The sequence below is a fragment of the Haliotis cracherodii genome, unplaced genomic scaffold (assembly GCF_022045235.1).
Source record: "Haliotis cracherodii isolate W230 unplaced genomic scaffold, xgHalCrac1.p SCAF_9, whole genome shotgun sequence".
Taxonomy (NCBI): domain Eukaryota; kingdom Metazoa; phylum Mollusca; class Gastropoda; order Lepetellida; family Haliotidae; genus Haliotis; species Haliotis cracherodii.
The window spans coordinates 8,372,883-8,386,900 of record NW_027266343.1 but is presented as its reverse complement, the minus strand read 5'-3'; the positions used below and the strand labels follow the sequence as shown (position 1 = coordinate 8,386,900).

The 14,018-nt window shown below is 40.2% G+C and overlaps 1 protein-coding gene across 2 annotated transcripts in view; it reads right to left on the bottom strand.

Moving 5' to 3' along the window:
• Positions 1-4,788: 4,788 nt before the first annotated feature.
• LOC139452365 (spermine oxidase-like) overlaps positions 4,789-14,018 on the bottom strand; it is a 33,636-nt gene continuing 24,406 nt past the window's right edge. For both annotated transcript variants that reach the window (XM_071233822.1, XM_071233823.1), the window contains 3 exons: positions 12,311-12,440; positions 11,214-11,331; positions 4,789-9,148 (listed from right to left, as the gene is read on the bottom strand). In XM_071233822.1, coding sequence (XP_071089923.1) covers positions 9,032-9,148; positions 11,214-11,331; positions 12,311-12,440 — 365 coding nt within the window. In that variant the 3' untranslated portion in view covers positions 4,789-9,031. The remainder of the gene's footprint in view (positions 9,149-11,213; positions 11,332-12,310; positions 12,441-14,018) is intronic.

Sequence of the window (14,018 nt, the reverse complement as noted above, 5' to 3'; positions counted from 1 at the left end):
TTCCCGAGGCAAGAGAGTTTACTGACTTGGACTTTTAAAGTCAGTTAACTCTCTTGCCTCGGGAAGATGTGGTATGTTGGCAGTCAGCATGACTCACGTGGGGATTTGGGGTACGATTTGGTCCCCTGGAACCTATGCTGGTCGCAAGGGGGGGGGGGCAAAATGGATCAGGGGGTCAGCACGCTGATTGGTTGATTGCATGTCATCCTACCCCCGATCGTTGCTCGCAGTATCAATCACTGGATTGTCTGGCCCAGATTCGATTATTTACAGGCCGCAGTCCAGTCATACAGCTGAAATATCGCCAAGTACGGCGTTAGATAACAAACCAACAAACCAAGGTTATCATGAATTGCATCCGAATTTGTGTGTGTTAATATAAATAGATATATATATATATATATATATATATCATTTACATTATGCATATATATATATATGCATAATATATATGCATAATGTAAATGATACATTTTGTGCGCGGGCGTGTAGACAAGCTGTCATACTCGTGAGTCTGTCTGTCTTAATACGATCTATTCGTTTATTTGATGACAAAACAACCTCGTTGGGATTCGAGATAAGAAATGCTACGTTATACGTAAAAGGCAACCAAATGCAGGGTTCGGTCGGTCGCCTTTTAGGGTTGACCCGTGAAGATATCCGGGGTAGAATAGGTCTTCAGCAACCCATGCTTGCCGTAAAAGGCGACTACGATTGTCGTAAAAGGCGACTAACGGGATCGGGTGGTCAGGCTCGCTGCGTGGTTAATGCATGTCATCGATCTCAATCGATGTTCATGATGTCATTCACTGGATTGTCTGGTCCAGACTCGATTATTTACAGACCGCCGTCATATAGCTGGAATATTGCTGAGTGCGGCGTTAAACAACCAACCAACCAACCTACCAAACAAATGCAGGGCTAAAAATAAATTCAAAAGCTTTACTTGCCGGGAAGAAGATAAAATGCCGTCACAGAGCTGGAATATTGCTGAGTGCGGGTTAAACAACAAACCAAACCAAAAACATTCTGCGTTCCAGCTGGCATGGGCGCTAAACAAGCTATATACGTAATAGCACAAGCGTTGGGTTACATAATTATGTCATCGCAATCTAAGACACAAATTGACACGCAAGATTATAATGATTCTTCATGTTTACGCTTGCGGCGGTTTGCAGTTGTACGGTGCACTCGACAGGGGTTGATCAGCAAAATAGTGTAGCCCTGAATCTGAGTAACGAAATCTGAAACTGGTACACGACGTCACGTGTTCATTAGGTGATATTGTGTCAGTCAGTTATGTAACTTACGACAGTTGATGGTACTCGTATTTCGCCTTGAATAATTCATTGACGTAAGTTGATTTCACAATGTCGACGGACGTTTCCCAGGAGACGAAGCTTTAACATAGAGGTCAATTTGATCAGGTTACGAGATTACTTATTCGGTGAAGCTTGTCTTGTTTGTTTTGTTTGTTGTTTAACGCCGCACTCAGCAATATTCCAGCTATATGACGATGGGAATAAATGATGTCACAGTGAAAAGGAGGAAGGTAACAAGTTTGTTGTTTTGTTTATTTGTTGTTTAGTTTGTTTGTTGTTAAACGCCGCGCTCAGCAATATTCCAGCTATATGACGGATATGATGTAAATAATCGAGTCTGGAACATACAAACCTGTGATTGACATCATGAGCACCGATCTACGTAAATAGGATATGCCATGCATAAACTAGGTCAGCGAGGATGATATTCGAGCCATTTAGTCGCCTCTTACGACACCCATGGGCTGGCAGAGACTTCCTGTATTCTTTTCCCGGAACTCTCACTTTTTCGCGCGCCTGTATGCGTGCGTGCGTGCGTGCGTGAATGAGTGCGTGCGCCTTTCTTGAATTCAAATAAGAAATGACATAAGTGCATCAAAGTCCTGTGTTCAACTGGTGCTATCCGCATCAACTGTCTTTGAGCTCACTTTAGCCTTACTTACAAGTGTAACCGCACAGATTGATATACTTCTACGTTTAACATTGCAGACTGTGGCGTAAAACCACAGGAACTCGATGATGTATATGATATAGAGGGGTGTGATTTTTTTCTATTGTTATACACGCTATCATTGAGTTCCTGTGCGTAAAACAACACTCACTCTCATTTACTCACGTACCAGTGGGGACACTGAGGTAAACAACAACATAATAAACAAATACTCGTATACCTTTCGTCGATTTAAGGATCAGTTCAAAAGATCGATGTCGGACAAATATGGTTTTACGCCACTTTTAGCAATATCCCAGCAATATCACGGTGGTGGACACCAGAAATGGGCTCGACACATTGTATACATGTTGGGAATCGAACTTCGGGTCTTCAGCGTATTTAAGACAACTCCTAACAGCATATATGAATGAAAATGGGTCAGTTTTAGTTTAGTTGCTATATACTAGTAAAACAGGGAGAAATCCGATGTTGATTTTGTCGGATGGAAAACTTGCAGGACCATTAACCCCTACCCCGTTAAGATTTTTATCCGACATCGAACTTTGGAACTGGTCCCTAATTTGATTGCACCTTATCGTAATTGCGTGGATCGATGCTCAAAATGTCAATCAGTGGATTCTCTGGTCCAGATTCTATTATTTACAGGCCCTATTGCTGACCAGTATTTGTTGCTGTGGATCTCACTCGTGAAAACCCAGGCTAAATAGGTCTTCAGAAACCCATGCTTGTCCTACAAGGCGACTTTGCTTGTAGAAAGAGGCAACTAAAGAATCGGGTCGTCAGGATCGCTGACTTGGTTGATGCATGTCAAAGTATCCCAATTGGGTAGATCGATTGCGTAGATCGTAGTGATCTCAATCACTGGATGGTCTGGTCCAGACTCGATTACTTACAGACTGCCGTCATATAGCTGGAATATTGCTGAGTGCAGCGTTAAACTACAATCAACAACTACTGTGGACCTATCCCCACAGGGAAACAAACTCTAGATAAGTGTTATTACTGCCTGTATGAAATGAGGTCGTCATGTTGGGTTCGTCTCTCTATGTCATCCATCTGTCACACGCCACGACCAACACCAAACCATCAATACTTTTTAGAAATGATTTCAATGGCATTATTCAAATGACACTATCGATTTCATTTGCATACGGTTAGGATAGCATAACATGAATTTCCTGTTCATGAAAAAAAACAATGATATTTTGGTTTTCAGGTAAAGCAGCTTTTAACATTCAGAAACATAATCCATATTTGATCACAGCACTGAGTAATGCATGTTTAATGTCTGTCTGCAGTGGTATATATAGTGTGTATTTGTTGTTTGTACCCAGTACTCCCATCAATGTCATAGTCATTTGTGTAAACAATTGCGTCATGGCGACACAAACCAGTGATTGATATTACCAGCAATGTCCCATCAATAAGTGCACTGAGCCTGACCACACACAAGATACTGACCTATTCTAACCTGAATCCCTACTTTAAATATTCAAGTTAAGACCAGTCAGACAGCTGGATAGCATGAACAACGATCCTTGCTTTCATTGTAGGCTCTCAACAAGTATTTGTCACAGAGTGACGAAATATCCCCCGCCTGTACACCATAGTACCAAATATGAAGACAATCCAGCGATTAGTTCTTGAGATATTGTGGCAACACCGTTTTCCAACTCCAAAAACAGATTTGCCTGCTGTGACCTTGAAAATGGGGTCAAGGTCACCAAATCTGACAGGTGTATGCGGTGTCTGTATATACACTATAGTTCCAAATATGAAGACAATCCAGCGATTAGTTCTTGAGATATCGCGGCAACACTGTTTTCTAACTCCAAAAGCAGATTTGCCTGCTGTGACCTTGAAAATGGGATCAAGGTGACCAAAACCGACTGGTGTCTGCGGAGTCTGTATATACACCATAGTTCCAAATATGAAGACAATCCAGTGTTTAGTTCTTGAGATATCGCGGCAACAAACAGGTGGGACGTACGGACGGACGTACGGACGGTCGTGAATACTATATCCCCCGCTTTGCGCTTTCGCGCGGCGGGGGATAATCAGGTCACATGAAGCCCTGATATCTGTTGGGGTACAAGTGAGTTCATTCGTCACCACTCGCCCCTTTCCGTAACGCTTTTCACGGAATAACACGAGTTGGTCACGAATGAAATGAGTTGTTTTAAGCAGCTTTGGACACTAGATCGGTGAAAATATCCGGGGTAGAATGGGTCTTCAGCAACCCATGCTTGCTGTGAAAGGTGACTCTGCTTGTCCTAAGAGGCAAATAAGGGATCGGGTGGTCAGGCTCGCTGACTTGGTTGATGCATGTCATCGTATCCCAATTGTGTGGAAGGATGTGCATGATGTCAATTACTGGATTGTCTGGTCCAGACTTGATTATTTACAGACTACCATCAGTTAGGTGAAATATTGCTGAGTGCGGCGTTAAACAACAAAAAAACAAACAAACAAACTTTGGACACTATTTCAGTTACATCACTGCAGGTCAGCTTAATGTGCCAGGAGAGGCCCCTGTGGTTCAGGTCTTTACCACTTCGGCAAAAGCCATGAGCATGGTACAGACAAACCAATAAACAGTGAGTGTGAGTGCATGCATGGACATATGTGTTGGAAGGTGAGAACAAGGTTTTCATCTTCAGGGAGACCTTGAAATTCAGCTACTTCAGTCCATGTCTATAGGGTGACACCATGACTATGAACACACTGGCAAATTCATTCACAGACAAGTTCCATAAATCCACGATTGACACTATCGTAAAATAAAAACACAAGTTTATTTTATACAATAAGACTTTTATTTGACGCATCCCATTACAATAGGTATCCACAATAAATTATTTCACCTCTACAGGTTCAGATACTACAGAAACCAACAGGTAGGAGGTGCACCATTGCTATGGCAACATAACCAGTTTCATTTTGGGGTTGACCTGTTCAATATGGAGAGGTGGACCAGCCCGAATCACGTGATCATAGGTCAAGGTCGGGCACTAGCAGAACCCATATTGCATAGACGGCAACGTAAAAACCTCAATTGCCCCAAACTCTCAACAGGATATTTTGGCAAGTACACATGCAAGGTGAATTTCAAAATTCAAAATCGGATTCAGAAAATAAATCATACAACAGAATGAATACTGTTTCATGCAACTCCAGCAACCAGTTAGGTACTTGAGGCTGAAAAATGGAGAGCATGAAGATATTTCATTATTCAATGAATCACTAATTGAACTGAATGAACAAATTTTCAGACAAATACATATTTCATAATCTGCATGTCAAATGAGCCCTGGGGGGCCCCCAAGCAGGATGGGGGAGGGTAGGGGAGAGGGGTACGTGGGAATCTATACGCTAAAATATTTAGGTTGATAACTAGTATCCATCAATTGCAGTAAACCGACACACAGCACTCTCTTGAATAGAGAACTTTGAAGCATGGCTTGTCCTGCTCAACATACAAACAAAGTAAAATCATCATTGTCAAATTATTATCAGAAATAACAAGATAAAATTTCATTCACATGAAGCGATACATAGACATTTCAACTTAAAAAATATACCCCATCACATTTCTTTGCTAAAATGTCACTTCCCCTTGTTCGGTGTACAAACTAAACTAATTTCTGATGACAATTTGCAAGCTGTTATACACCATACACATGAAAAATGAGTTCTACAATAAAACAATTCATCAAAACTCAACAAGACTCAAAGGAGATCATGTACCGAGAGAGTAGTAAAACGAAAAAAGCCATGAAACCATGGCAACAGAGTCCTAACTTATTGCTGTTTACAATAACAAGTGCCAATATCCAGAAGACATACAACTTCTTTAAATCATCATTAGTTCCCATTGTCATTTCAATTTCATTTGGCCGATCACTGAAACTGAAACAGCCATTGTGCATAACGTTGACATTCTCAGAAGCTGTTGTTGATAGGTTAGGAATAGGACATTAAAAAACACACCAATCTTTGTTGTCATTACAGTGAAACCCTGTTATACTATACAGGAAATTGTGAATTGAGAAATTGTTTGGATTAAAATAATTCTACAGAACAGCAATGTCTTAGGTAATCAAACAGATACTTTCTGAATAGTCCGATTGCCAAGACAGACTAAGACAGTATTGGATTAACAGGGTTTCAAATTCAGAGGGCTGGATCATGCAATGACACAATGAAAACAATATTCATGGGGCCGTAAATAAATCAACAAATCTAAAACTCCCAGATGAACCGTGAGGAAAGCCCTTCATAATCATGCATACTACAAATAAAGGTTCATCTGTATATTTCGCACCAGTGATACATTTCTAAAACTTTGGAACAATGTCAATAAATGATTCATGAAGAGAGGTGAAAATACACTTTACAATTTGGTCAAAAAGTTGTGCGTTCAGCATTCCAAGAACTCACTGATGACATCATTGCAGGAACTTTCACACAACATCGCGGGATGAAGCAGCGCAACGCTCTTCATCAGCATCATTAATGCACATGAACAAGGATGATATCATGAACTGGCACGGAAACTGGGAACAAAATACCTGATAGCTCCTTAACCACCGATGTTATTGTTATTGGGGTGATCCAACACAATGTTTATCACATAGATGAATAGGCTTCATAATGTTATCCTTTACAACATGCTGAAATTAGCTCTCACAGTATTATTGATATTTCGTTGTCATGGAAACTACACAACAGTCTATCTACAATACGGTTCAACCCAAATTACTGCAGTTAGTAGATGCTATTACAGAAGTTAACGTTTCTGCTTAACATGTTTAAAGAAACAGGGATCAGTAAACCTCAAATGTTTGATCTTAGTTAGTTGAGTTCAAATTATGTCCAATGTGGAAAATAGTTGATAAAAATAGTTGAACTATATAACAGCAACAACTAACAGATTAACTAAACAATAGATCATTCAATACTGCCTCTATAGTAGCTGTATACTTCAGTCATTCTACACAGTTCGACATGCATTCCACATTTGCTTGAAGATTTATTTTCTAAGCATTGTTAACTGGCTGTAACAGAAATCAATCAGACAATTAATTCTTGTGTTACTTTCTTATTTTCAAAGACATTTTGGAGGTGTAACTGAATAATTGTCCCTTAGAGTGCAAAGTATTAGAAAGCATTGGCCTGAATAAATATTTTATCACATTTAGCACAGCAATAGCTTCTATGCAGGATTCTATATTTGGCAGTGGGTTGATCATATACATTAACTAACAGTCAATACCACATTCAAGTCAAACAAACAGTTATATCTACACAATCTTAAGAAAAGAATTTCTATTATTGAAACATAATTCTGCTTAATCACTTGGATCACTATATCAGTATATAAGTTAAAAATATGTGGGTAAAATGTACACATGACAAAACTCAATGCATGGTTTAGGGTGAGTCTAGTCATACACACATAGAGTGACGAATCTAGACATGCTGAATAATACCACAGTGTTGTTGTCAATGCTGCACCTCTTGACTAACGACCAGGCCAGTTTTCAACAGTGATAAAAGACAGTGAGTGTGAGAGTTAGTGACAGAGAGGCTTTGGTTTAATACTGCTTTCAACAGTATTTCAGTTATATAACCGCATGTCAGCTTGTGTGAATGAGTGAGTTTGATTTTACGACACTTTATTACAGCAATATCACGGCAGGGGACACCAGAAATGGGCTTCACACATTGTACCCAAGTCGGTAATCGAACCCGCGTCTTCAGCGTGACAAGCGAACGCTTTAACCACAATGCTACCCGACCACCCCAACATGTCAGCTTGATGTGGGAGGACCGACATGTTACCATTATCAGGGATGAGAATGGATACTTATTTGCAATGGTCCATAAATTGGGGGTGTTAATGGGGGAAGCCATCAGGTTTTCACAGATTTGTGGTCACTAAAATTCGCCCCTGCATAGATTGTCACCCCTGCCTATGAGCATGGGATGCGTTTGGTGCAGGCAAACCAAAAATAATAATCCCGGGGAATCTAAGATTTGAACTCATATGTTGCGTTTCCAACCACATGATCAATGATGTTTCACATGAGCAAGGACGGAAGGTCCACTGTCAGAAACTATGGTCTAAGTTTAAAACTTCAGATTGGAATTATTTTACTGAAGTTGTTCAAGTTTTTGTTTGTGAGGTAGCAATATTTCTATCTGGTCATCTAAACTGTCACTCATTTATAATATTGAGCCTTACTATTACTCGTCAAGCATAAACTGGTCTGACCAAATATGGACAAGTAACAACAGTCAATACTAAGAGTGAGTGAGCGAGTTGGGTTTGAACAGTATTCCAGTTATATCGTGGCATGTCAGCTTAATGTGGGAGGAAAGACCGAAGTGGTACAGGTCTCAGACATTAACCAATTTGGTGAAACCCCAAGCACTGGTATGGTGATTACAAACCTAGAAATACAATCGAGATGAAGTGGGATGCAAACCCACGATAATAGGTTCTGTGCTGAGGAATACAACTCTTGAATCACCTCAGAAGAAAGGGGCAACCGTGCTCCCAAAATATAATATGAGTCACATCCAACAGGAGTAATGCAAATTCAAATAAGCAGTATTCATAGTTAAGGAAGATCCTGGGTTCCTTGAGGTCTTCCACGATATTTGAACCTAGAGACCCTTGAATCTTCAACTTCTTACGTTATTTTATGCCAAGGATCCCATGACTTCCAATGCCTAATTTCAAACACTGATAAGCATACATGAAACTTAAGAGAACTAAGACAGTCGGAGTCGAACCTCATACATGAACAGATTGCAGTCATTATATAACTCATCAACACCAGCGTCTGCAAAGATGAGTTGGATGAAGCCAATACATAGATGCTGATGGGTGATGGAGATCTAGAAGCATTCAATACCAGCCTCAATGATTATCACATGACATGACATCAAAAGTGAAAGATCGTGTCCTCATCACGGGGTTGCGATCACGGGGATGCCTGCGGACGATGAAGCTTGACGATGATGGCGTTCACTGAGTGTACAGCTTGATGACTCGCTGAGCTTCTCGGTAACCGGTTAGTAGAGCGCCATGTGTTGTGGAGTAGAATGAGGGGTGAGTTGCCTCCCCTGCAAACATCACCTGGGGCTGAAAAAAGCAGGATCCAGTGTTGAACATGACAGTCTGTCACACAGTCCCTGAACCATTTTACTTTCCCTTCCGCTTAGCCTTTACTATAATGCTATAGCCTATAAAAAGCAACTCTAGAGTCTCCACAGGTTCTGAATCTCCCATCTCTGGGTCTCCTTTTAAACATAAATGGTGTTTAGTCCTACCTTTTCAAGAAACAAAAAAGTTGGTCACAGAAATCTGCATCCATTGTATCATATCTCATTTGCCTCCATAGTCTCATTTTGAGAAATGCAAGTCTATAGAAGTGGGCAAGTCTAGATTACTGCAGTATCAAATGAAGAGTCTCTTGGCTCCTTTTTATTATATTTTTATAAAGACTATTTAACAACAGTGTTTCTCTGTAAGATATGTTCATTTCGGAGACAAGATGTTAGTCTGGGAAAATTCTGTGGTCAGAGATAGGAGGAGGTGACTTTTGAAACAAAGCTGTGGTAGTGAATGGCTCCAAGGTATTTGATATGATTGAGCAATGACACACTGGATAATTGAGGATAAACCTAGGACTGCAGCAGTGAGCATAGAGTGGCAGACTGGGTCAAAATACTCCATGCTTGCCAAAACAAATCGATACCAATGATCAGGTGGTCAAACGTGTAGCCTAACTGATTACGTATTATCACAGCTTTACATCATGGGTCATACTCATGTTATCAACACCTGGACCCACTTGCACAAAGCGATCTTAGCGCTAAGATGATTGTAACTCCCATACTTTAACATAGGCTTACAATAGTGTTAGCACTAAGATCGCCTCGTGCAAGTGGGCTCTGGATTGCATGGCCCAGTGTTGATTACATACAGGCTGCCGTGATATAGCGGGAACATGCTGAACACGGCAAAAGAATCCTTCACTCACAACAAACATATACATCAGGGCCCTGTTCCACAAAGCAACCGTAGTGCTACAACTGTTGTATCTATGTTAAAATATAGGATTTACAATCATCTTAGCGCTAATATTGCTTTGTGGAACAGGACCAGGAGTATTGCTGACTGAACAGGGATAGAAACCCCTCGTCCGTTAATCCGCGACAAGTGAAAATCCCAAGCGACTTTTTTTTTTCAACAAAAATTTTTGTTAATAGATTACTGCAGTATCAAATGAAGAGTCTCTTGGCTCCTTTTTATTATATTTTTTATAAAGACTATTTAACAACAGTGTTTCTCTGTAAGATATGTTCATTTCGGAGACAAGATGTTAGTCTGGGAAAATTCTGTGGTCAGAGATAGGAGGAGGTGACTTTTGAAACAAAGCTGTGGTAGTGAATGGCTCCAAGGTATTTGATATGATTGAGCAATGACACACTGGATAATTGAGGATAAACCTATAGGACTGCAGCAGTGAGCATAGAGTGGCAGACTGGGTCAAAATACTCCATGCTTGTCAAAACAAATCGATACCAAAGATCAGGTGGTCAAACGTGTAGCCTAACTGATCACGTATTATCACAGATTTACATCATGGGTCATACTCATTTTATCAACACCTGGACCCACTTGCACAAAGCGATGTTAGCGCTAAGATGATTGTAACTCTTTACTTTAACATAAGCTTACAATAGTCTTAGCACTAAGATCACCTTGTGCAAGTGGGCTCTGGATTGCATGGCCCAGTGTTGATTACGTACAGGCTGCCGTGATATAGCGGGAACATGCTGACCACGGCAAAAGAATCCTTCACTCACAACAAACATATACATCAGGGCCCCGTTCCACAAAGCAACCGTAGTGCTACAACTGTCGTATCTATGTTAAAATATAGGATTTACAATCATCTTAGCGCTAATATTGCTTTGTGGAACAGGACCAGGAGTATTGCTGACTGAACAGGGATAGACACCCCCTAGTCCGTTAATCCGCGACAAGTGAAAATCCCAAGCGACTTTTTTTTTTCAACAAAAATCTTGCTACCTTACATAAGCCAGTAGTCTGAATTGACCTGCGGACTAATTGGATGTGACCAAGGTTGTCTACCCCTGCTGTGGCGCAAAACATTCACTCACTACAAACAAGAACATACCTTTTCCATGCCAGGGGCTTGTAGTGGCTCCATGAGAGCATACAGGTCGCTCTGAGACGAACCGACAGCCACAAAGCTGTAGGAGCCACGAGTAAATGGATTGTTGCCCCACCTCGTTCTGACAAAAGATGAACAATAATTCTACATGCTTTCAATCTGTTCTATGCTGTATCAAACCTCACATAATTTGGCTCTAAGCAATGCATTTTAGCAATATCAATAAACATTTACATTCTTAATGACCGGCTTCCTACATACAAAGTTAGCAAAAGTGTTCGATAACACAAAGTAATCTTCTTTAACGGCAGTTAACATGAGCATTTATAATGATTTGATGTTATTTTCGGCTGTAGTGATTAAAAGTTGACGAGTGTTCTGGGAAAAAATAAAAAACAGGGATGGAGTAATGAGAAAGAGCAGACTGAACTCCACATCTAAATTTTCAGGTTTATATCCTCTAATATTGCCAACATGCAGTTTCAGAAATGAACCAAAAAAGTCAAGTGGTCTTGAGAGAAGATATTTCTTTCAGAAAAGGAAAGGTGCATTTGGTAATCACAAGTTAAAATATAAATCCTCAATGAATGCAAATAACCCAAACGCAATTTGCAAATTTATTATTTTTAGTTGAAAACACATGACCAATGGGTTAAAGTATGTGTTGTACCAAAATTCAGCAGAAAGCCAAATGGACCCTAGCAGTGTTGGAAATGTAGCTTTAAAGTCAAGGGGTGCTGATCATAAACCATATGTTAAGAGATTTAGGGTCCCTTGATTCAAATACCCTTAAAGACCTCAAGTACCACTGAACACTTTGTGATTTTGAACACCAGTTCCAGGGGTTAGAAACTAGCACTTTTCGTCCTCTAGTCCTTATAATGATAACATAGCAAAACCCTTAAAAAGGACAAATTTCTACTAGTCCCTATGATACCTTTACCCTTGGGCAGTTTGGCAAGGACTATAGGACTAGTGCCAATTTCTGACAAGCCCTCTTGGCGTTCCTGCTAATTGGAACCAATGAACATCCAATATGTGATGCGTGTACCCATCAATGTACTAGTCATAAACAGATTGTGTCACCAGTGGCTACTCACCTGAGTACTCGCTTGGGTGGTGGAATGTCATCTTTCTTGAGGAACTTTTTCAGGACACTGACACAGTCTTCCCCGATCTCCTCCTCAGTAAGGGATTCCATGAAGAGTGCCTCCTTCCCGGAGAGCCAGCCTGGAACCATACATGTCATCATAAACATACCGACACTTCTCAAACACAGTGTTACAGGCTAGAAACATGATCAGTCCTGTTCCAAGATTCATTTTCAATGCTACAATAAATGCACTACGTTCCAACATGTACCTGGAATACTGTAAATCGTAAAATTAATGAGTCCTTGGCCCAAAATGTGACTCAATATGAATTGAATGTGAAACCTCCCTCCTATCGAGAATCAGTGGATTTATATATAAAGAAAATGTCTTCAATCAGGTTTACAGGAAAATTTGTCACCTTAATCCAACCTGATCTTAATCCAATCACACACCAAATAGCATCACTTATTAGCGCTGAGTAGAGTATTTACGCTATGTTTTCCTAAAAACAACAGATACATTTTGTGTTTATTCTGTTAACTGGCATTAAGGAAGTTCAAAAGTCTAAGAATTAGTGTGATGAAGCCTATCCATGCGCAATGGCTCGTGTCGGCCTTTGACGCAGTCGCAAAGAACAAAGACACTGTGTTGCGTCTGTCTCGACTTGCAGGTGTGATCAGTGATGACATAAGTGAGTAGAACTCTTGTCTTGACCCCAGCCGTGACAATTCACAGGATGTAATTAGTGTTTGAATGACATTGTTAATATACTTGTTAGAAGTGCTGCTCAGCAAACAGTGATGTGGAATACATAGTAGTTTGTTCTTAGCATATGTCTAAGTTTGTATTTCTGCTAACCAAAATGTCTTTTTGTTGATATAATTGCGATCTTTATTCATGCGAGCAAAGACCACTCGCATTTTTCGCATTTAATTCACACTCGCATTAATTTTATGAATTACAGTGTTTCATCACTATTTAGGAGCATGGATGGCCCACTTGTCCAAAGTACCACAACTCCCTTTGCAGGGGTTGCATTCCTTGAAACCTATGATTATGGAATCGAATCACGGTTTGCACTGATCATGTTCCAAGTTTGTCAGCACCATACCTGTGCTTGTGGGTTTCATTAAAGTGGTCAACATCTGAGACCTGTATCACTTCGGTTTTTCCTCACATGTTAAGTTGACACATTGTGATAAAACTGGAATACTGTTCCAAGCAGCATTAAACTAAACTCACTCACATAAACCATTTGCCATGTGCTATCTAATAGACAATTTGGATCAGGCAAGAGACAGCTGGAATGACATCCGACATCAAACAACACAATCAGTTTTCTGAATCTATAATCAGATTATTATCTGATTATGGACGATTAATAGCTAAGCTTTCTGGACAAAACAGAATGTTACTAGCTTTGGGCTACTGGGTGATGTCTATTTGAAGAAAGCATGGGATATGTTGAGCAAATATGTCTTTCATGCAAGCCATGCAAACTTGATTGAGAGAATGCTTGTGTCTTTATGTACTGGTTAATACTATAACATGCATGTATGCAAGAGGACCTTTCATGGCCTGCAATGATGTTCCAACATACAAGGGTTGAACATAAGGCACATTTGTATACTGAAATCATGCAGCATTATGTTTTCCAAAGTAAGTAGAATTGTTCTACAGTAAGTTGCCAGTGAACAGTGCCCCTGCACAACCA